This window comes from Pristiophorus japonicus, chromosome 6, assembly GCF_044704955.1.
Source record: "Pristiophorus japonicus isolate sPriJap1 chromosome 6, sPriJap1.hap1, whole genome shotgun sequence".
Lineage (NCBI taxonomy): Eukaryota > Metazoa > Chordata > Chondrichthyes > Pristiophoridae > Pristiophorus > Pristiophorus japonicus.
In genome coordinates, this window is record NC_091982.1 from 40,606,763 (window position 1) to 40,631,738 (window position 24,976).

The 24,976-nt window shown below is 44.9% G+C and overlaps 1 protein-coding gene across 1 annotated transcript; it reads left to right on the plus strand.

Moving 5' to 3' along the window:
* Window positions 1–735: 735 nt before the first annotated feature.
* On the plus strand, window positions 736–24,405 carry cnpy3 (canopy FGF signaling regulator 3). Its single transcript, XM_070882788.1, has 7 exons — window positions 736–779; window positions 910–1,023; window positions 6,000–6,123; window positions 10,350–10,446; window positions 20,083–20,205; window positions 20,891–21,008; window positions 22,890–24,405. Exons 2-7 carry the CDS (start codon window positions 921–923, stop codon window positions 23,135–23,137), a joined length of 813 nt encoding a protein of 270 aa, XP_070738889.1. The 5' UTR covers window positions 736–779; window positions 910–920; the 3' UTR covers window positions 23,138–24,405.
* The last annotated feature ends 571 nt before the right edge of the window (window positions 24,406–24,976 follow it).

The following is a 24,976-nucleotide window of genomic DNA, read 5'->3' on the forward strand; positions in this document are numbered from 1 at the left end:
GTCGTCTGCAAATTTTTAAATTGTAATTCCAATTCCAGAGTCCTAATTGTTTACGTAAATTGTAAACATCATTCGTGGTCCAAGAACCAGTTTGCTTTTTTATCAAGTGTAGCTATTCTTAACCCCTAATAAAAACAGAAAATGCTAGAAATCTCAGCGGGTCATCGACCTGAAACGTTAACACTGTTTCTCTCTCCACAGTTGCTGCCTGACCCATTGAGATTTCCAGCATTTTCTGTTTTTATTTCAGATTCCAGCATCCGCAGTATTTTGCTTTTGTACTCTTAACCCCTCTGCTCCGATTTGTAGCCATCTTGCTACTCATTCTGTTACTTGTCTCCTAACTCCACACTCTGACCTTATGCAGTATCTTATTGAAAGCCTTTTGAAAATCCAAATATATCACATCTACTACATTACCATTAGGAATGGGATCGGGAATGAAAACTTATGTTGGATAACCTAATCTGGCGCCAGTACTTCCTTCTCTTGAAATGCAAGACCATCTAAGCATTCGCTCTTTGCATAAAAAAGTGATAAACAATGCTTAAGGTAGCAAATACGGCAAAGAACGTGGATTTATGTGTGTGTGTGGATATATAATTTATTTATTGGCCCGACATCCAACCTTCTCCAACACGTTCCCCAGATTCTGTAACAGTGTTGGGCTCTGCGCGTGCTCTGTAAGAGGATTGCCATGATTGGTCGGGACGGACACGGCGGACGCGGGGATTGGTCGGTGCGAGGAGGAAGTGGATACAATGTGACCGTGGGGTCGGGTGAGTGTCAATTTCTCAAGCAGCCAGCGAGCCCGTGTTTTATTAAATAGGAAATTTAACAAAAAAAACACTGGATATTTTTGTAACTTTTATTGTTATATTTCCAACCCCCCTCCCCCTCACATTAAAGATCACAGCACAATGCTGACCGTGGCCAGGCTCATCTCAGTCCTCCTCTTGTTTTCTGGGCCAGTCTGGAGCGACGATGATTCCGAATGGGTGAAACTCCCCAATAGATGCGAAGGTTTGTGTCCCAGTTCTTATTACACTCTTGACAGCTGCACTTGTTACACACACACACACACGGCCTTCTGTCGTTTAATTCTGTTTTCAGAGTCAATATTCACGTCGCTGATACTCCGGACGATGCATCAATAATGTTCTTAATCGGGAATTATTGCTATTACTATAGAAAGAAAACTGTTGTTTATAATGGAAACAGAAAATGCTGGAATACTCAGCAGGTCAGGCAGCATCTGTGGAGAGAGATGGCCTTTCATCGTTCATTGTATTTGTTTATAGCGTATTTCGTGATTTATTTAATAAATCGACAAGGGGGTCGATATTCGAACTGTTCCGAGTATAGGGCTACTTCCCCTTTCGGCCCATGATTTTTATTAATGCGAATTGCAGCTTGGTTGGTTATTGTGCCTAATGTGGAATCCAGTAGTACAATAAACCCGTCTCACTGGACATCCACTGCTTGTATGCTTTCATTTAAAGCATTCAGATCCCAGTTCAAGCTTTTTTTTAAAACTATTGGGCAGTGGAGTGTTAAATGTTGATTTACTGAAAAAATAGGAACTGCTTATTCCGACAATATCTTTAAGATTGCTGCTGCTTTATCCACTTTATGATATTCCTCGTTGGGATCTTATAAACTTAAATCATTTTGGCTAAAGGAATAATGTTTGAAACGTACATGATTCAAAATATATAAAGTCAACGGACTAAAGTAAGAATTAATAGCTCCATTATTTAGTACTTAGGCATTCAATATTTAGTAATTCTTTGGGTATAGAGGTAGTACCTTTTGTGGGACAATGGTGCCTAATCTTTGGCATTTTAAAGTGCCCCTTCAGAGAATTCGGTTTGTCCTAGAACAGCCTGTTCTGAACACTCTGTTCAATATCTGCCGTGTTCTGAAGGTCTGCTTTAGAGTGAACTTTTCAACATTGATTTTGCATATTTATAATACAATATTTGGACTTTAGATGGACGTTGTATCAATTTAATTTTGGTGTCAGCATAACCTGACTGTATGATTGCAAATTCCTCAGTTTACAACCATGGCGTTTTTTGCCTGAGACCCTGTCCCTTTTAAGACCTCTTGTCAATGACTTTTGTGGTGATTTGAGATCAGGTTTGCATGATGATTGGATGATATTTTGTCTCATCCTCACATAGTAACGTCAGTATTTGTTATTGTGATTGTATTGATCCACGAGTACTGGAAAATTGAATATTTCAAATCTTACTCCAATCTTACTAGAATCATTACTCCATGACTGTTAGATTCAAAGTAAAGTTCCTCTGCCCCAATAGTGCACCTTATACCATAACCTCAGAGAGAAGAGATTAGAGGGAAAGAGTGGCTCTGTGAAAGGGTGGAGAGAGTGACTGTTGAGATAGCCTTTGGGAAAGTGATGGCCTGGCTGGCCTGTTGAATATGGATAAGTCCACAAGCCACTTATTTTTTCTGTCGAGCACAATTTTTAATGTAAACATACGGATTACCCTGGATTCCCCCAAAATTGAATAAACAATTGTGCACAAGGGGACATCACCAGGGTACAGCAGCTGCAGTGTGTACTATCTACAGATACACTGCAGCAACTTGCCAAGGCACATCAAACCCATGGTCTCCATCAACTAGAAGGACAAGGGCAGTAGGTGCATGGGAATGCCATCACCTACAGATTCCCTTCCAAGTCACACACCATCCTGACTTGGACATATGTCGCCGTTCTTTCATTGGTGCTGGGCCAAAATCTTAAATTGCCTACCAAACAGCACTGTGGGAGTACCTTCACCACACGGACTGCAGTGGTTGAAGAAGATGGCAGCTCACCACCACCAACTTCTTGAGGGCAACTAAGGATGCGCAATAAATGGTCTGCCAATGATCCTGAGAATTAATTTAAAAAAGAAGTGCGCACAATTTGACATTTATTTAGCCTGGTTCCTCGTGCAAGGGTATCTACAGCCCAAGTAGCTTATAATTCAGCACAAATCAACAGTCTTGCTCAAACCAGAAGAATACTGACATGGGAAATTGAAATGCCACAATATGGAAGTGATCAATGCTCTAAAGTATATTGATGTGAGAGTCCAAGGATCTTTATTTTCCACTTGTGTAGTACGTGATCGGAAAGGGCTTGGTGTCTAAATCCCTCCACTGCCACACCCCTCCCGATCTCTGTGACCTCTCACAGCTGCCCTCCAAACCCTGTGACCCTGGCTTCTTGTACATCCCCTCCATCCCTTTGCCCCACCAGTGGTCTCACCCATTCTATTATCTTCTTTGATTCAGTGTCATTTTTATGATTATGCGTCTGTGAAGTGTGTCTAGAGAGTATATTTACTTTCTATGTTTTTCGGTGCTATATAATGAAAGTAGTTTTTGATAACACTGGGTGTTTTTTTTTAAAAAGGAGCCATTCCCCAGCATAGCCATCCTTTGCCAAACATTCATAGAAACATAGAAAATAGGTGCAGGAGTAGGCCATTCAGCCCTTCGAGCCTGCACCATCATTCAATAAAATCATGGCTGATCATTCCTTCAGTACCTCTTTCCTGCTTTCTCTCCATATTCCTTGATCCCTTTAGCCGTAAGGGCCATATCTAACTCCCTCTTGAATATATCCAATGAACTGGCATCAACAACTCTCTGCGGCAGGGATTTCCACAGGTCAACAACTCTCTGAGTGAAGAAGTTTCTCCTCATCTCAGTCCTAAATGGCCTGCCCCTTGCCCTAAGACTGTGTCCCCTGGTTCTGGACTTCCCCAACATCGGGAACATTCTTCCCGCATCTAACCTATCCAGTCCCGTCAGAATCTTTTATGTTTCTGTGAGATCCCCTCTCATCCTTCTAAACTCCAGTGTATAAAGGCCCAGTTGTTCCAGTCTCTCCTCATATGTCAGTCCAGCTATCTGTGGAATCAGTCTGGTGAACCTTCGCTGCACTCCCTCAATAGCAAGAATGTCCTTCCTCAGATTAGGAGACCAAAACTGAACACAATATTCCAGGTGAGGCCTCACCAAGGCCCTGTACAACTGCAGTAAGACTTCCCTGCTCCTATACACAAATCCCCTAGCTATGAAGGCCAACATACCATTTGCCTTCTTCACCGCCTGCTGTACCTGCATGCCAACCTTCAATGATTGATGAACCATGACACCCAGGTCTCGCTGCACCTCCCCTTTTCCTAATCTGTCACCATTCAGATGATATTCTGCCTTCATGTTTTTGCCCCCAAAGTGGATAACCTCACATTTATCCACATTATACTGCATCTGCCATGTATTTGCCCATTCGCCTAACCTGTCCAAGTCACCCTGCAGCCTCTTAGCGTCCTCACAACTCCCACCGCCACCCAGTTTAGTGTCATCTGCAAACTTGGAGATATTACACTCAATTCCATCATCTAAATCATTAATATATATTGTAAAGAGCTGGGGTCCCAGCACCGAGCCCTGCGGCACTCCACTAGTCACTGCCTGCCATTCTGAAAAGGACCCATTTATCCCGACTCTCTGCTTCCTGTCTGCCAGCCAGTTCTCTATCCACGTCAGTACATTACCCTCAATACCATGTGCTTTGATTTTGCACCCCAATATTGGTGTGAGGGGAGGAGAAAACAACAGAAATCGAAAGGTGTATTAATGACGGATTTAATAGCTTATTAACAGATTAACAAAAGTAGTTAGGAGATTTGAACAAGTGAATTTATTGTGCAATATTCAACAGATTTTTATAGACATCAATGACTCCCAAACCTTTTTGACCAGAATAGATGCACATATTTCAATATGCCGCTGCAACTATTAGGTTGGCCCAATCCAGTGAAAAAACCGTGCTGTGTTAAAAGCGCTATCCCCTTTGTGGCTTGTGATGGGTACACTGAGTATACAGTCCTCTGTGCCACCTGTTCACACACTGTCTCTCTCGTTCGTATTTTAGTTGAATTCACTGATAGTTGTTTTGTTTCTAGCTGTTGAACAGCAGTCTGCAAATTACTACCCTTTTTTCTTACTGTTACTTACACCAGCGCATTCGGATTCGGTTTGTATCAATTGTTCCTCTTTCTGGACAAAAGTGGAAGCGAGAGACAGTGTTACCAATTCTCTCATTTGTTTCTATTTCAAGAAACTGTTGCAACCAATTTTGTTAATTGACTGAGATGCAAACCAAAGATGTGTTCCGCTTTCTTAAACTTGTGGGAAATTTAATTTCAAATTAACTAAACTGTCCGTCTTCGCAAGAAGGCTATTGGAGTAAATTGAAATATTGAACTGGTGCCCTTTTGAGGTTGGAATTGTGGCATGGCTTTAGGGAAAATTTGAGGAAGCTTTGCTCTGCGGTAGATGTACCAGAGAGCACTTCATGCAGACACTGGATGGCTGAGGGGAAAAAATGTGGCAAATACCAGCAGTAACATCTCTCAGTTTGAGCACAAACACTCACACTGCTATCACTGTATTACTGCAAAACAAAATCGTTGGTTGGTCAACATTTGATGCTTCAGCAATTTGAAAGAGAAAGATAGGTTAGTGTTTCAGGTGGGACACTTCATGAGAACTGTCAGACTTGTGCTAGAGAAGCAACCTTCTAGGAATGGCCAATGCAAGCTGCCAAGAGGGGAGGAGAAAACAACAGAAATCGAAAGGTGTTATTAATGACAGATTTAATAGCTTATTAACAGAATACCAAAAGTAGATAGGAGATTTGAACACGGGAATCTATTGTGTGACATTTAGAACATTGTTTTCTTATTTTATTTCAAAATTATGGCATTCATGTTTTTCCATTTATGCCATGTATAATATACTGCTTAACAGACAAGTATCTCTGGGTAAATTACAGAGTTTGTGTAGCTCCGATTCTCAGAACAAAAATACAGAGTTCAATGTTCCTTCTCTGGCTTGATAACGAAATCTGCATTTTCAATTATTCTTTCTTTTTAATATGTCTTTCTATCTCTTTTTTTCCTCCTTAGTTTGCAAGTACCTTGCTGTGGAATTAAAATTGGCTTTTGATGAAACAGGAAAAACCAATGAGGTGATTGATACCAAATACGGCTTTCTGGAAGGAAAAGGGTCGAAAATAAAATACAGGCACTCGTAAGCAAATTCCTGCAAGTTCACTTATTTTTGTAAGGGACACTGATATTTATACTTAAGTAATGTTTTCCTCATATTTTTCTTTCTGGACCTTGGCCAAAAAACCCAGTGGGATATTCTGCTCATAGGCCTCTTCAGAAGACATTCTGAACCCGCTGTTAGCAAGCACTGGAAAACACTGAAAGTGGTTGAGAGGTGATGATTGCTGTTTTTAGGATTCGAAAGGACTAGATAATGTAGACCATGATAAGCTATTTCACCTTGTCCAGAACAGTAGGACTAGAGGACATGGACTGTGCTTGTAGGGGGTAAATTCAAAATTAAGGTGGAAAAATAATGAAAAAGAAGCAGGAGGCAATGGAGAGAGTGAAGGTGGGGAACTGAATACAGCTACATGGTTGAAGAAAATAATTTTGAGCAGGTATTTGAAAGCAGGGAGGGAGGTAGAAAGAGTTGGAGAGGAACTTGCAAATGATAGAAATGTAGTGGTTGAATGAGCATCCATTCATGGTGGGAGTCTGTGCGGGGAGGCAGAGGGAAGTGAAGGGGAGACGGGGGCGGGGGATGGAGGGGAGAGTGGTGGAGGTGGGGGGCAGAGAGACCCGGGGCGGTGGACGGGAGGGGCCACATTGCAGCGGAGGTCTGGGGGGGGGGGCGAGGTGTGTTGGAGGAGCGGGCTTGGGGGCTCTGTGCCTCGGTGCGGGGAGTGTTCGGGGTGGGGTGGACGGGTTGACTGCGCAGATGGCGGTTGGTGGATGTGGTGTGGTTGGCGTCGTGGGGGCGTGGCTCCGGGGTGGCTGGGGCTGGGGGCTCGACATCGGGGGGTGTTTGGCATTTGGGAAGGATTCTGACAGGACGGGGCGGATTGGGTGCGGTGGGAGAGTTCCCGGTGTTGGGTAGGTCCGGAGCCGGGGGGGGGCACAGTCTTGGGATGGGGGGGTGGGCTGTTTGGGGCTGGGATGGGGAGAGACTTCTTCACTCGGGGAGTTGTTGGCCTGTGGGGTTCCCTGCCGCGGAGAGTTGTTGATGCCAGTTCATTGGATGTGTTCGGGATGGAGTTGGATGTGGTCCTTGCGGCTGGAGGGGGCGTGGGTGGGGGGGGGGGGGGGGGAGGGTGCTAGGGTGGGTGATCAGCCATGATCTTGTTGAATGGCCTACTCCTGCACCTATTTGCTATGTTTCTATGGTGGGTGTTAGAGATTGCAAGACAAGGAGTACAGTGATATCAGCAGAGTAAGGTACGTATGGGCATGTAATACTGGAGGAGATCTCCATGGTAGGGTGGAGTGAGACCATGGAGAGATTTGAAAATGAGGATGAAAATGTTGAAGTCATTTGGCTGCGACACAGGGAGTCAGTGAAACTTGGAGATGGTAAGGACAATGGAAATGTGAGGACAAGAGCTACTGCTTTTTGGATTGATTGTAACTTGTGGCAGGTTGAGGCATTAGTCTGACTAGGAGTCGGTCTAATTCCTCAATTTGGGGGGGGCGGTTGAGCATCAAGTATTTTGGCAACAGTGGGGAGGGGTAAGTGTGCAGGTGGGCTGTTTTGTGCAGGTGGAAGAAAGCAGTTTTAATAAAGGTGCATCTATGGGGGATGGAAGTTCAGTTTGGATCAAGCAGTAAGCCAGTGTTTCGCACCTCATGTCTTGGCTTGAGGTGGTTCATAGAACATAGAAATTTACAGCACAGAAGGAGGCCATTTCGGCCCATCGTGTTTGCGCCGGCCGACAAAGAGCCGCACGGCCCTCGGTTGGCAGCCCTGAAGGTTACATATAAACCTATGAACAATGGCAGAAAGGTAAAGAGCACCCAGCCCAACCAGTCTGCCTCACACAATTGCAACATCCCTTATACTGAAACATTCTACATTCCACCCCAACTGGAGCCATGTGATCTCCTTGGAGAGATAAAAACCCAAGTTCCTGGGGGTGGGGTGGTTCGAGGCCAGTGATTACTGGCAGGGGTTGAAGAGGATGGGCTTCAGTTGTGCTTACGTTAATCTGGATGAAATTTTGGCTTATCCAGGTCTCATAGGTGGACAGGCAGTTAAAGAGCGTAGCAACAGCCTTTGAATGATGGAGGAGATGGAACTAGGTGGTTGTGAGCATTCATGTGGAAGTTGACTCAATGCTTTGTATGATATTCCCAAAGAGTAGCATGTAAATGATGAAGAGGAATGGATGGAGCTCTGGGAATTGGCCAGGTGGGCAGAGAAGAACATGTTGGTTACTTCACCAAAAACTAACCTTTAATTGACCTCAAGAATTATGTCAATTTGGCTTTGTGGCCTTAAAAGGGCCAGGCCACTTTAAACACAATACTAAAACACCACACAATTGTGACAATTTACTTTGAATAAAACAAAAGATCTCGGAGCCGAAATTCACCGGCCCCAAAGGGACGGCTACCGCAGAGCTTGGGCGGTCGGCCAATAAAATCGAGCGGCTGCCGCGGTCGGGTACTTTTCCCTCCCCGAGCCATATTCAGCTCGGGGAGGATTTCAGTGGTATTCACTTCCACCGGAAATGGCACAGCGAAGCTGCAGTAAAGGAGGGTTTCCAGCAGCGAGCTCTACAGCGTGCAGGCGGCTGGAAAGGGACAACCACAGCGAAATTCACCGAGGGAAAGGTAGGACTTTTCCCAGCAATGCCCCCGCGAGGTTTTCGATGTGGTGCTCGAACGTGACACCGCTGGGGCACTTTGGTAGGTAAAAAGTTTTATTACTTATTGATTTTATTTCAGTTTTCAGCATGCATCCACAGTATTTATCTTTTGATATAATTTTATTAATAGTTTTTGTTTCATTTTCCATGGTCCGCAGTATTTATCTCTTGATATAGTTTTATTAATTGTTTTGGCTCCATTAAACCTGCTGAGTGCTGCTCAGAGCTTTGCACATACCCCCCCTGTACTTTTGTACAACTTGCAGGTCTGACTCTTTAGTGGAGGCCTGTGGGCTGCAGAGACCTGCTTGGCAGAGTTCACCCTGAGGATGGGAGGAGTGTTGGGGGGACAACACCTGGTCAGAAGTAGGATGGCACGCAGGAGAAGGCATCGCCATCAGCACTGTGCAGACAGGCAGCGGGCAAGGGAGGCAGAAGCCATGATTCATTCATTCTGTGCCAGACCAATGTGCCCGCCGTCTTCACCGGCCCAAATCAGGATTGCGGTTGGCTGCTTTGGGACAAGGGATATCCACTTGGCTGCTCACTCCACTGCAGAACCCCAGGACAGCACCAGAGCATGCATACAATGATGCTCATTGTGCCACCAGGTGCATCATTGAGCAGTGCATAGACATCCTAAAGCAGAGATTCCGGTGCATGGACTGCTCTGGTGGCACCTTGCAGTACTCTCCTCAACAGGTCTCCATAATTGTCGTGGTCTGCTGCATGCTGCACAACCTCAACATCATGAGGGGATAGACGCTTTGAGGTTGAGCCAGCAGTACCACCTGAGGAGGAAGAGGAGGAGGATCCCCGTCGCCCAAGAGCTAGGAGGCGTCAACCCATCGCCACCATGGAAGGGCCGGGTACGGACTGGCCAGCACCCTCCTGGGAGAGCGCGTCCTCACATATATTTCTGACACCTCCCCTGCAATCTCCCTCCATGCATTATGTGCTGGGGTCTCCCCATGTCAGGAAATTCTTCTTCTTCTGTCCTCCGCACCGTTCCTCAGTGTCTCCAGCTCCAAATCAATGAACCTGTTGGCTCTCCTTGCACATCTTACACCAGCTATCCTTCCAAACTCCTTCCCCTCCCTCAGGGCCTTGCTGCAAACCCAGGCCTTTAAATAGGCCAGGGAGCAGCTGGCTCATTACAAACCCTTACCTGCATGCTGAATTTCTCAGTGGTGATAACACTCAAATTAAGACAGCCACACCGCTGAAAAATCCACTTTGGGAGGGTTCATTAGCGCTGGAACCCACTTGTTCACTTTTGGAACTGAATATGGGGTGGCCCAGCCACGAAAAAATGTTGGCGCTAATGACCACAAAAAGGTGGGGGGAGCACCAGCTTTCCAGCGGTACTGAATTTCGGGCCCCTAGTCTTAGAAACAGAAATCTTGATTACTCTGTCTGACCACAGGCATGAGCTAAATATAGATTTGGAATAGCAAAGGGCTAAAATCACCAGAATCCGAAAATGAAATGCAGCTGATGATTACTCCATTATGACCAAGGTTTTCTTGTTAACTGTCTTCTCATTTTTTTCTCTCAGTGACATTCGGTTGATTGAAGTAACTGAAAACATTTGTAATCGGCTGCTGGAATATAATCTACACAAGGAGCGAACGGGGAGTAATCGCTTTGCAAAGGTAAGCACTGATAAGCTGCCTTTTGGTGGTGGGGAGGGAAAAGCAGATTTATTCTGGATTGTGCTGGGTGTCATGGTGGACATTGCACTTGTGTATTTGATGGATATTGGCATCTGCATTAAAGGATCATTGTGGCAAATTTATTAAGCGACGGCTCAGAATTGACACTTTTTTCTTTGTTCTTGGGGTGTGAGTGACAGTGCCAAAAGTGCATTTATTGCCCGTCCAGTGTTGCCTTGTGGTGGACCTTCACAGGGGATCAGATAGGGTAAATCGAGAGAAACTTATTTCCACTAGTTGGGGAGTCTAGGACTAGGGGACATAGTCTAATGATTAGAGTCAGGCATTTCAGGAATGCTTTTACGAATATACGAACAATGACAGACAGGTCTTCTTAGGCAGACCCCCGGAGTCGAGGATGACTGGCTTCCACACTAATGTGAGTTCTAAGGTGACTGATGAGACCAGTGTGGGATCTACGGTCTCTGTCACAGGTGGGGCAGGTGGTGGTTGAAGGCACGGGTGGGTGAGGTGTTTGATTTTCGTACGCTCCTTCCACATGTTTGTATATTGCTTCCGCCTGCTCCCGGCAAAGAGACTCAAAGTGTTCGGCGCCTTCTCGGATGCTTCTCTTCCACTTTGAACGGTCTTGGGCCAGGGATTCCCAAGAGTCATTGGGGATGTTGCACTTTTTCAAGGAGGATTTGAGGGTGTTCTTGAAGCGTTTTCTCTGCCCTGTGGCTCGCTTGCCGTGTCGGAACTCGGAGTAGAGCGCTTGTTTTGGGAGTCTAGTGTCGAGCATGCGGACAATGTGGCCTGTCCATCGGAACTGGTCGAGCATGGTCAGTGCTTCGATGTTGGCCTGAGCGAGAACACTGACTTTGATGTGCCTATCCTGCCAATGAATTTGCAGGATTTTGCAGAGGCAGCATTGGTGGTACCTCTCCAGTGCTTTGAGGTGCCTATGGTACATAGTCCACGTCTCTGAGGCATATAGGAGGGCAGATGTCACTACTGCTCTGTAGACCATGAGCTTGGTGCCGGGTTTGAGATCTTGGTCTTCGAACACTCTTCTCCTCAGGCGACCAAAGGCTGCACTAGCACACTGAAGGCAGTGTTGGACTTTATCATCGATGTCTGTCCGTGTTGACAGAAGGCTCCCAAGGTATGGGAAGTGGTCCACATTGTCCAGGATCTCATCATGGATCTTGATAATCGGGGGGCAGTAAAGTGTTTCAGGGTCAGGTTGGTAGAGAACCTTTGTCTTATGGATGTTTAATGTAAGGCCCAGACTCTCGTATGCTTTGGTGAAGGTGACGACGATGGTTTGGAGTTCGACCTCCGAGTGTGCACAAACGCAAGCGTTGTCTGCATACAGTAATTCAGTGACGGGTTGGAAGGACCTTGGATCTGGACTGGAAATGATGGAGGTTGAACAATTTCCCGTTTGTCTTGTAGTTTAACTCCACTCCAGCGGGGTACATTTTGAGGACGAGATGGAGCATTGCAGTGAGGACGTTTGAGAAGAGCCTTGCTTGACACAGGTCTTCACATGTATTAGGTCTGTGGTGGATCCGTTGGTAAGGATCACAGCTTGCATGTCATCGTGAAGCAGGCAGAGGATGGTGACAAATTTTTGAGGGCAGCCAAATTTGAGAAGGACACTCCGTAATCCCTCATAGTTGACAAGAGTCAAAGGCCTTTGTGAGGTCAAGTAAAAGCCACCTGGCCAATCGAGCTTGCCCCATGTGTATCACAACATATACACGCCACCTCACCTGAAACCATGTGATCTCCTGGGAGAGGCAAAAAAACAGATTTTAAAAAACCCAGGCAAATTTAGGAAAAAAATCTGGGGAATTCCTCTCCGACCCATCTAGGTGCTCAAAATTAGTCCAGGATATCACTCCGGCCGTTAAATTCCCTGCAGTACCTACCTTCTGTAAGAGTTCATCTCCACCGCAGCCAGAAACAAATCCAGCTTTCGCTTGAAAGAAATCAGCGAGTCTGCATCCACCACATGAAACAGCAGCTTGTTCCAGAGGTCTACTATTCTCTGGCAAAAAAAACACCTCCTGACATCTAGCCTAGATCTAGCCTTATACAACTAAAATTTGTAATCCCTGGTCCTACCTAATCTATTTAATTGAAATAAACTGTCAGCTGGAACACTGTCTATTCCTTTCATTACCTTATATCACCCCCCCCCCCCCAAAGTTTACCCTAAGGTATAGAGTCTCAACTCTTTTAACTTATCTTGATAACTAAGATGCTTTAGACTTTGAATTAGTCTAGTGTCCCTCTTCTGCACCCTTTCCAGAGCTTCAACATCACCCACCATGTGAGGAGACCAAAACTGGACACTATGGCCCCAAGTTTCCAAACGGCGCCTGAAAAAAGACGCGCTATTCTCGAGCGCTTTGCAGCTCGATGTCTGCTTGGCGCGGCGCCCAGGGGGCGGAGCCTACCACTCGCGCCGATTTTGTAAGTAGGAGGGGGCGGGTACAATTTAAATGAGTTTTTTTCGTGCCGGCAACCCTGCGCACGCGCGTTGGAGCGTTCGCGCATGCGCAGTCTGAAGGAAACATTGGCACTCGGCCATTTTAAAAAGTGCTGCAGAAAAAGTGAAAATTTGTTTATTGAACCCTTGCAAAGGCTTGTATTTTAATTTTCTTCATATTTCTGTGTGTGAGGGTGAGGGAGTGCATTCTGTAATTAAAGATAGACTGTGATAAACGGGACACATGCACTTGTTTGAGACAATTCAAATTCTTTGTAGCTGTTCAATTTTTAAAATTTTTTAATAAAACCACGTTGCCCTTCCATGATCAGCACTGAGGCTTCTTGCAGCTTTCTCCCCCTGCCGTCGGTCGGTCCCGACGGCAAACCGCTGCCTGAAAGGCCTGCCTGAAGCACTTTCACACAGGTAGGAACATGGTTTATTTAATCTTTTCTTTGCTTATAAATTTTTATTCAGGTTAGATTTATTTGTATAATATTTGTATAAGTATAACTAAGGATTTATTGTAGAATTTAATGACTTCCCTTCCCCGCCCCCCCCCCCCACCTCGTTCCCGACACCTAATTTGTAACCTGCGCCTGATTTTTTAATGTGTAGACAAGGTTTTTTCAAGCCTACAAAAATCTTCACTTGCTCCATTCTAAGTTAGTTTGGAGTACGTTTTCACTGTGGAAACTTTCAAATCAGGCGTCAGTGGCCGGACACGCCCCCTTTTGAAAAAAAAATTCTGTTCAAAAGTGAAACTGTTCTACCTGACTAAAACTGCAGAAAACTTAAATGTAGAGAATTCCGATTTCTAAGATACTCCGTTCTCCACCAGTTGCTCCTAAAAATCAGGAGCAAATCATGTGGAAACTTGGGACCATTATTCCAAGTGCGGCCTGATTAAAGTCTTGTACAAGGATAAAACAGTACACCTCGTCTTATACTCACTCGTCCTATGGATACACCCAACACCCTAGTTGCTTTAGCTATCACTGCATGGCATTGCTCATGTACCTTTTTAAGGATGTATGCACTAGAATGCCCAAATCTCTTTCTATCTCCACCATCTTTAATAACTTTCTCTGGAGGGTGTATGAATGTTGAGCATTTGCCCTGAACACTGAACTTATCTAAGTTTTACATCATTTTCCAGTCATGAGCCCAGTCTCCCAACACATTAAGATCTGCCTGAAGCAGACAAGCCTCTTCTACAGTTCGAACACTTGCACAGATCTTGGTATCATCTGCAAATTTGCAAATTGTGACCCCAACTCCAAAATCCCAATCATTAATAAAAATAGTAAAAAGCAATGGTCCCAACACTGCTCCCTGTGGGACACCACTGGAGACTGGCCTCCAAACAGATCCAAATCTATCTATAACTACTCTTTGCTTGCATCCTGCCAGCCAGTTCTGAATCTAACTCAATATATTTCCACCAATACCAGAGGCTCCGATCTTATAGAGAAGCCTCTTGTGCGGTACCGTGTCAAAAGCTTTTTGGAAATCTAAGTAGACAATGTCTACTGGGCTTCCCTCATCCATCAACTTTGTAACTTTTTCAAAAAATACAATTGGGAAACACCTCTACACACAAAGGGTGGTAGAAGTTTGGAACTCTCTTCCACAAATGGCAATTGATGCTAGATCAATTAATTTTAAATCAGAGACGTGCTGCAAGCTCTGCAAAACCTGCTAACCACCATGTGGCAGAGGAAGATCGGTCCACGGTGGATCAAAGCAATTTCGAGCCTCAGAGAGAAGAAGCAGATGCCAAAGTACACGGGGTGCACACATTTTCGACGAAATGTCCACCTACATTGCGAAATGTAAAATTGAATGGCTTACCTGTCGCCATGGAACCGGACACTGGCGCCAGCCAATCCATCATGAGTAAAAAGATGTTTGAGAGACTGTGGTGCAACAAGACACTCAGACCAGCCCTGAGCCCCATCCACACAAAACTGAGAACGTACACCAAAAAGCTTATCACTGTCTGGGCAGCACCATGGTCAAGGTCACCTACGAGGGCACGTTGCATGAACTGCCACTCTGGATTGTCCTGGGCGATGGCCCCACACTGCTTGGAAGGAGCTGGCTGGACAAAGTCCGCTGGAACTGGGATGATATCCGAGCGCTATCACATGTCAATGAGGCCTCATGTACCCAGATTCTTAACAAATTTCCTTCCCTTTTTGAGCCAGGCATTGGAAACTTTTCCGGGGCGAAGGTGCAGATCCATTTGGTCCCAGAGGCACGACCCGTTCACCACAATGCGCAAGCGGTACCTCACATGATGAGGGAGAGAGTGGAAATCGAATTGGACAGGCTGCAATGCAAGGGCATCATCTTCCTAGTGGAATTCAGTGAGTGGGCCAGCCCGATTGTTCCAGTACTCAAAAGTGATGGCACGGTCAGGATTTGCGGCGATTATAAAGTAAGTATTAATTGTTTCTCTCTACAGGCCCAATACCTGCTACCTGAGGCAGACAACCTATTTGCGACACTGGCAGGAGGCAAGCCGTTCACCAAGCTTGGCCTGACTTCGGCCTACATGACGCAGGAGCTGGAGGAGTCTTTGAAGGGCCTCACCTGCATCAACACGCACAAGGGACTGTTCATCTACAACAGATGCCCTTTTGGAATTCGGTCGGCTGCAGTGATCATCCAGAGAAACATGGAGAGCCTACTCAAGTCGGTACCACGCACGGTGGTCTTTCAGGACGATATATTGGTCACGGGTCGGGACACCGTTGAGCACCTACAAAACCTGGAGGAGATCATGTAGGGCTGCGGCTGAAGAGGTCAAAATGTGTCTTCATGGCAACATAAGTGGGGTTTTTGCGGAGAAAGATCGCGGCGGACGGCATTCGGCCCACAGCCTCGATCTTGGCGTCTATCAGGAACGCGCCAGGCCACAGAACGTCACGGAGCTGCAGTCGTTCCTGAGACGACTCAACTATTTTGGTAACTTCCTACTGGGGTTAAGCACCCTCTTAGAGCCTCTACATGTGTTATTGCGTAAAGGTGAGAACTGGGTATAGGGAAAAAAACAAGTAATTGCTTTTGAGAAAGCCAGAAACATTTTATGCTCCAACAAGCTGCTTGTATTGTATAAACCGTGTAAAAGACTTGTGCTAGCATGTGATACGTCATCGTACGGAGTTGGGTGTGTATTACAATAAGCTAACGTTGCAGGGAAGTTGCAACCTGTCGTCTGCGCCTCCAGGAGCTTGTCTAAGGCCAAGAGGGCCTACTGCATGATTGAGAAAGAGGCATTAGCGTGTGTGTTCGGGGCAAAGAAAATACATCAGTACCTGTTTGGCCTCAAATTTGAGCTGGAAACCGATCACAGGACCCTCATATCCCTGTTCGCTGAAAACAAGGGGATAAATACGAATGCCTCAGCCTGCATACAAAGGTGGGCACTCGCGCTATCAGCATATAACTATACCATCCGCCACAGGCCAGGCACCGAGAACTGTGCGCATGCGCTCAGTCGGCTACCATTGCCCACCACGGGGGTGGAAATGGCGCAGCCTGAAAACTTGTTGATGGTGGCGCAGCCCGCAGACTTGTTGATGGTCTTGGAAGCGTTTGAAAATGATAAATCACCCGTCACGGCCCGCCAGATTAGGACTTGGGCTAGCCAAGATCCTCTGCTGTCCCTAGTAAAAAACTGTGTACTGCATGGCAGCTGGGCCAGCATCCCCACTGAAATGCAAAAGCTAATCAAGCCGTTCCAGCGGCGAAAGGACGAGCTGTCCATTCAGGCAGACTGCATGTTGTGGGGTAACCGCGTAGTGCTACCCAAAAAGGGCAGGGACATGTTCATCTTGGATCTCCACAGCACTCACCCGGGTATAGTAACGTGTGGTGGCCCGGTATCGACTTTGACTTAGAGTCCTGTGTATGGCAATGCCGCGTGTGTGCTCAGTTGAGCAACGCGCCCAGAGAGGCACCACTAAGTTTGTGGTCCTGGCCTCCCAGACCATGGTCGAGGATCCATGTTGATTATGCGGGCCCGTTTCACGGTAAAATGTTCCTGGTGGTGGTGGATACTTTTTCAAAATGGATTGAATGTGAAATAATGTCGGGAAGCACCGCCACCGCCACCATTGAAAGCCTGAGGGCAATGTTTGCCACCCACGGCCTGCCTGACATACTGGTCAGTGACAACGGGCCATGTTTCACCAGTGCCGAATTTAAAGAATTCATGACCCGCAATGGGATCAAACATGTCACCTCGGCCCCGTTCAAACCAGACTCCAATGGGCAGGCAGAGCGGGCAGTACAAACAATCAAACAGAGCCTCAAACGAGTCACAGAAGGCTCACTCCATACCTGCGTGTCCCGAGTATTACTCAGCTAATACACGAGACCCCACTCGCTCATGGGTGCCCCCAGCTGAGCTACTCATGAAAAGGACACTTAAAACCAGACTCTCGCTGGTTCACCCCAACCTGCATGATCAGATAGAGAGCAGGCGGCAGCAACAAAATGTAAACGATAGTCGCACCACTGTGTCACGGGAAATTGATCTGAATGACCCTGTGTATGTGCTAAACTATGGGCATGGTCCCAAGTGGATCGCGGGCACGGTGATAGCTAAAGAAGGGAGTAGGGTGTTTGTAGTCAAACTAGACAATGGACAAATTTGCAGAAAGCACCTGGACCAAACGAGGGTGCGGTTCACAGACTGCCCTGAACAACCCACAGCAGACCCCACCTTTTTCGAGCCCACAACACACACCCAAAGGATCAACGACACCACCTCGGACCAGGAAATTGAACCCATCACGCCCAACAGCCCAGCAAGGCCAGGCTCACCCAGCAGTCCTGCAGGGCCAACAACACGCCAGCCCAGCGAGGGCACAGCCAATACACCAGAACAGACATTTGTACCGAGGCGGTCCACCAGGGAAAGAAAGGCTCCCGACCGCCTCACCTTGTAAATAGCTTTCACTTTGACTTTGGGCGGGGGAGTGATGTTGTGTATCTGTAAAGCATGCAATCCCATATTCCGCCACTAGGGAGCGCATCCCCTGAAGTCCCAAGGGATCCCAGCATCCCTTGGGAGCACTGTATATAAGCCGGCCCCTAAGGCCTGTTCCTCACTCTGGAGTGTCTTAATAAAGACTGAGGTCACTGTTACTTTAACCTCCCTGTGTGCAGTCTCATCTGTGTTAGGAACACAATAGATGACACATGCATACTTCATCACACAGTGTGCATGATCATGTCACGCATGCAAATTCTGGGATACACTAGGACCAGGAAAGTTCATACTTTGGAAAGGTCTGAATCAGGCAGAAGTGATTTCTACCAATGCACCAACCCAGAAATATCCAGGAATGTCGTGGTGTAAATTGGTAAATAAACAATTTTAAAGCTTTCTATACATACTGCAGCCAGAGTGAACTGGTGGTGGAGGGACTGGATAATGAGCCCAGTGGCAGGGGCACAAAGTGGGAAATAAGGTATCTAACATCAGCTCATTCTTTCCAATTATCTTAATGATGGGATTCCAATCCCTCCACTCTCTCCTGTCATACTACAATCTATAAGCTTTTTAAATCCAAGGTAGGTGATATCAAATCACTTCTCGATTTATCTCATGGTCTCTCCTATTATTTCAGCCTTGCTAATGTCTTCATGAAAAGTTTTGATCCTTCATTTGGGATCCTCAATTTTAAAAATAGAACATCTTACAGTAAGTTAGATTTTCTGATTTGTTTTTTTTCATGCTGGTGAATTCTAATTCTTGTGAATCTAAATGTAATATTCTTAAATCTGCCTACCATACCAAGGCAAGTGAAACATTGTGCACTCATTTTGCATTCTTCAAGTGTGACTGCACCCTGCCTATTTCCATGTGCTATTGGCTCTAAATTATTGAAATAGTTTCTCCTTCACTTCCTGTGCATCTGTGCCTCCTTCCGCCTTCACAAAGCAGCACTGCTTACTGCTGCTCGCACTCTTCACAAATTAATTACAGTTGAGGGAGGTCATTTAGCCCATCAGGCTAATGCTTCCACAGAATCCAATGGTTTATCTTGTCGCTCCCTACACTAGCTGCCCAGCCTAGTATCTAACTACCAGAATTATTCCAGAGTTTTGCCTCCACTACATGACCCAGAAGTGCATTCTAGAGGTCATTGCTTTTGTGAAGAATTGCTGACTGACAACAATGCTGAACCTGACTTACCTGTCCTGCGGTTATGGTTTAACTTGAAATAGTGCTATAGGTTTATCTCTTCTATTCCACATAGTTTCCTATTTACATACAGTTCTCCTCGCATTTATCTCCCATTAAGGCTGAAAGGCCAGAGACTTGCACCATTTGACAGATTCAAGGGTCACTATTGGATGTTGAAACTGTCACAGTTTGCATCATGTCCTCAAACTGATCCATTATTACTCGAGAATTGAATGCAGCTAATCATTTGGCCAGGAAGCTCAGCAACTTTATATCTGAATGCTATCTGCATGTATAGAGCACATAGTAATGTGAAGTCTTGACTTTATCCTCCATGGCCTCGCCCCTCCCTATCTCTGTAATCTTCTCCAGCCCCACAATCCCTGAGATGTCTGCGTTCCTCTAACTCTGCCCACTTGAGCATCCCTGATTTATAATCGCTCAACCATTGGTGGCCGTGTTTTCTGTTGCCTAGGCCCTAAGCTCTGGAACTCCCTGCCTAAACCTTCCTTCCTCTCTTTCTTCCTTCAATACGCTCCTTAAAACATACCTCATTGACCAAGCTTTTGGTTACCTGCTCTTAATTTCTACTTGTGCGGCTCAGTGTCACATATTTTATCTCATAATGCTGTGAAGTGCCTTGCATGTTTCAGTACGTTAAAGGCGTTATATAAATACAAGTTGTTGTTATCCCCGACACTAAAGATCCCCTTTCAGTATGGCAAAACAATAAATGGCTGAAGACTAATAAAACTGCGTTGTGCTATTAGCCATCTTCTCCTATGAGATCAGAGTGATGAGTGAGACACCATAAAGAATGCAATAAGCCAGAGGCAATACTGAAATGTATCTTTTTCTAAATCATCGCAGAGAAGTAGCAGCATCATCACACAAAGTCACTAATGCTTGATTTTATTTCTTTCCGAACCAGGGAATGAGTGAAACGTTCCAGACTCTCCATGGCCTTGTTCATAAAGGTGTTAAAGTGGTTATGGACATCCCCTACGAGCTGTGGAATGAGACATCAGCTGAGGTCTCCGACATGAAGAAGCAGGTATGAGCAGAGGACCTGATCTACAACTGGGGGGAATAATGGCCCGGAGCTCCTGCCCGATTACGCTGTTTTTTCTGTGCAATTCGCCCGAAATCTGCGTAACTGCCGCAAAAGAACGCGGAATTTTGAGCGCAAATTGTGTTCAGCGTAACTCGAGTTTCCACGATCTTTTGCTCCAGTTTTAAAAACATTGCGCTAGAAGCCGACCACACCCCCAGATCAAACTAAACACCATTGGGAGTTTCCGCTAATTGCACTAGTTTGCAGGCCTTCGAGGAGATTCCAAAAGTTAAAATTTTTTTTAAAAAGTCATTTTCAGTCATTTAATATCAGGTTACTCACAGTGGGTGGATTGGCCACTCTGAATGCAAATGCTTATTTTTTATGATAACCCCGTTTTCAGCTGTATTGATCAAACTGCACCAAGTTACCACTTTTAAATGCATCAAGGATCCCCTTCAATCTCCTCTCCTCACATCCTCCAGTCCCCTCTCCCCATCCAATCCCTTGACCTTCCCTGCGCAGAGCCAAGGAAAGCATGGCGGTGCAGGCTGCAGCTACTGCACCGTTTGGTACTGCGCATGGGCGAGTGGACCGAGTGCGCATGCGCAGTGCCAAACTGGCGCGCTTGCGCAGAGAGCCAAAAATGCATTGCAAATAATCACTCCGCTCTTTTATACCCCAGTGTGATGTGATGGTGGAAAGGTACGAGGATGTTATTGAGGACTGGTATAAAAATCATCAGGAGGAAGACCTCACCATGTTCCTCTGTGAACGGCATGTGCTGAAGGCCCACGAGACAGGTATAAACCTTTTAAAAACATAAAAGCCTTGGAGATATGCACTGCATTCAGGCCGCTTTAATTATTACTGCAGACAGACATATCTGGGAAAACTGCAGCCACAGCAACCCTGTGAAGGAGTTTTTTTGGTTGAGTAGGTTGGGCCTCTACTCATTGGAATTCAGAAGAATGAGAGGTGATATTATCGAAACGTATAAGGTTATGAGGGGCTTGACAATGTGGATGCAGAAAGGATGTTTCCACTGGTGGGGGAGACTAGGACTAGAGGGCATGATCTTAGAATAAGGGGCCGCCCATTTAAAACTGAGATGAGGAGAAATTTCTTCACTGAGGGTTGTGAATCTGAAACTCACTGCCTCACAGAGCTGTGGGGGCTGGGATATTGAATAAATTTAAGACAGAAATAGACAGCTTCTTAACTGATAAGGGAATAAGGGGTTATGAGGAGCGGGCAGGGAGGTGGACCTGAGTTCACAATCGGATCAGCCATGATCGTATTGAATGGCGGAGCAGGCTCGAGGGGCCGTATGGCCATTCCTGCTCCTATTTCTTATATTCTTATGGTTCTTTTGCCATTCAGCTTAAATCTGTGCCCTCTGGTTATCGACCCTTCAGTCATTGGAAATAGTTTCTCTTTATGTAGTCTTAAGCCCTTCTTCATTATTTTAAACACCTCTATCAAATCTCCTCTTAGCTTTCTCTGTACTAAGGAGAACAACCCCAGCTTCTCCAGTCATCCCTGGTGCCATTCTAGTAAAAAAAGAAAGATTTTCATCTATATAGCGCCTTTCACGATCACTGCACGTCTCAAAATGCTTTACAGCTAATTTAGTACTTTTGGCGTGTAGTCACTGTTGTAATGTGGGACCAATTTGCACACAGCAAGCTCCCACAAACAGCAAGGTGATAATGAGCAGATAATCTATTTTTGTTATGTTGATTGAGGGATAAATATTGTCCAGGACACCAGGGATAACTCCCTGCTCTTCTTCGAAATAGTACCATGGGATCTTTTACGTCCACCTGAGGGAGCAGATGAGGCCTTATTTAACATTTATCTGAAAGACGGCACCTCCGACAGTGCAGCACTCCCTCAGCACTGCACTGTTGTGTCAGCCTAGATGATGTGGTCAAGTCTCTGAAGTGGGACTTGAAGCCACAACCTTCTGAGTCAGAGGCAAGTAAATCTCTTCTGTACTCTCTCCAAAGCCTTCACATTCTCCCCAAAAGTGTGGTGCTCAGAATTGGACACAATACTCCAACTGGAGCTGAACTAGTGTTTTATATAGGCTTTACTTCCTGCCTTTTATACTCTGTGCTACTATTTATAAAGCTCAGGATCCCATATGCTTTATTACCTGCTTTGTTAACCTGTCCTGCCACCTTAAAAGATGTGTGCGCAAACACCCCAGGTCTCTCTGTTATTGCACCTCCTTTAAAACTGTACCATTTAGCTTGTTTGGGTCTCCACATTCTTTCCACCAAAATGTATCACACCTTTCTGCGTTGAATTTCATCCATGTGTCCACCCATTCCATGTATTATCAGAATTACTGTTAATTTCTTGAAAATGCATTATCATGACAGACCATCAGGTGATGGGAAAGGGATTGTTTTTATGTGGAGCTAGTCTCGAGCTTGCATGTGGTGTTTTATAGCATATTCCTGAGGTTAAAGGCCGATGGCCTTCATCACTGGGAATGGAGATGAATGGCATGTCATATCTGTGGGGAATGCACAAATGAAGCCATTGCATTTTCAGTGTAGCAATGCAGTTCAGCATCATTCGTCATGTGTATTAAAGGAAACGAGAGTAATTTGCCAAAGGTTCCTGCACAAAGGTGAACCTATAATGAATGCACTAATTTGAACCTATTTCAGATTGTCTGAGTGAACATTGGATTGGGCAGAAGGGGGACCCTGCAACAATCGATGAGGAGAAGAAGAAAAAGAAAAAAAAGAAGAAAAATAAGGATAAAGAGGGTAAGGAAGGGAATAGAAAGAAAGAGAAAAAAGGAAAGAAGAAAAAGAAACAAGAGGACAGTGACCGAGAAGGGGAAAAAAGCTTAACAGGTGATGAGCAAACCCAACAGAAATCACCGACTTCCCATAGACCTGATGAACTGTGAAGACTGAAGGACTAGGCCATTGGTTCAGTACAGTGTGTTAAAGAGCATTGCTGGTAAATGGATCGTAACCTGAGCCCTACGGACCTGTTTCTTAATATGAATTTAAATAGCTTTAAATTAATCAGATACATTGACAACAAAATGGTCACTTATCTGACTGTTGGTTTGTCTATTTATACATCATGATCCACTGCATTTTCTGGCATTCCCTTCCAATCTCAGAGTGGCATAGACAAAATACAGACTGTGTCCTCTGTTTTATTGCTTGTTATTATTGACATTTTCTGCTTGAATGCCTCTATCCTGGCTTCTTTGGACATGCGTAGATCCAAAGTTGTAGGAACAGGAAAATCAATCTGTATCATGCCTCTTGAAGTTTAGGCAAAGTGAATGGGAATTCCTAACTGGTTGAGTTAATTTTGTGTTGAAATCTTGACCTGTAATTGGAGACTTGGTTCAGGAAATGGTTCTACTACGTTCGAATAACGAGATGTTTTGAGGTAGATGATGTGTCTTGACATTCCCCAGTCGAATGTTGTGAAGCGTCACGGGTACTCGAAAGCAAATCTAATGATTCCTAATCCATCAAAAAAACCAAGGAGAGACCCAGAATGAAGAACAGTTTAAAAAATCAATTTACAGCTTTTCAAGGTTACTGGTTTTCCATTTCAGGAAAACAGAAGGAATCGCGAAATGCATCTCCCAAAATACCAGTACAAATCTTGAAATACCATCCAACAAAAAATAGAAGTCCACTTGTTTAGTTCCTATAAGCTAACGGTTCTAAATGTGGGGAATAGCAGCCCCATTTATACTATAAGCAAAGTCACGAGTTTTCCATTTTCATGGAAAGACAAATGAGTTTGCAGAATGCGATCTCTAAAACACCAGTAAAAATTATGGAAGCCCTTTATTAAAAACAGAATTTAACTTATTAAATCACCCTCAATCAATGGCCCTCTAGTTTTTATATTGATCTACACTGCTTTTGTAGAATTTGAATTCTGTATAAATGACAAAAGCAACTAATTCTTTCATATACTACATAAAAGTGACATATAACTGTGAGCATTGTAACCAAATAAGTGTGTGCAGTCAGCTAATTGGATAAAAAAAAAATTTAAACTCCTTTCTGCCGTATAATTCAAAACCACATGATAAAACTCAGCAGAAACACTTAGAAAAACGTAATTGTTTTCAAGTCGCCATTTCAAGGCAATAATGTGGTCTTGGGGTTTGGATGACCTGAATAAACTGATCCGGTCTCATTCACGTGGTTTGTGAATTTATCCAAATTGCAAGGGACATTCAAACAAACATGCACAGATGCTTATAAATAACCTGCAACATTCATTCGGTGAATTAAAGGTTCCTAGACTTGCAGTAGTCAGGCATGTAATAGTTTTCTGGATTCTGGGAATTTTCCACTCATCTCTGCGGGTGACTTTTGTAAATCAGTAACTACTTGTGCCGTTACTGCACCTTACAGTGGAAACCACTAATCATTTGGGGATGGTGGTGTGGAAATTCACAACATATATCTACCCAAATCATAGATACACAAACCTCTGGGCAAAGTAATTTTTTATATATTTATTAAAATCCTAATTATACCCTTCCATATGCCTGTTGCATGTGACTCTTATGCTCATTGTGTCACAAGCAGTCAATCAGAATTTCACAGTATCAAAATAATTTAAAGCTACTTAAAGACTAGTCCTTCTCTGTAATTTTGAAGTGTTTTTCTGGACTTTTTTGCAAATTGTCCATTAACTTTTCGTATTCAAATGCCAGGAATGTTCACTATTGGCAGAGGAATTAGTTGAAGCGGGTCTCTTA

What these genes read in the sequence shown, in the direction of transcription:
- cnpy3 (XM_070882788.1), top strand. Translation starts at nt 921, where the DNA reads ATGCTGACCGTGGCCAGGCTCATCTCAGTCCTCCTCTTGTTTTCTGGG. An exon ending in ACTCCCCAATAGATGCGAAG is followed by an intron (nt 1,024 to 5,999) that starts GTTTGTGTCCCA and finishes TTTCCTCCTTAG; the next exon opens with TTTGCAAGTACCTTGCTGTG. An exon ending in TCTCCGACATGAAGAAGCAG is followed by an intron (nt 20,206 to 20,890) that starts GTATGAGCAGAG and finishes TTTATACCCCAG; the next exon opens with TGTGATGTGATGGTGGAAAG.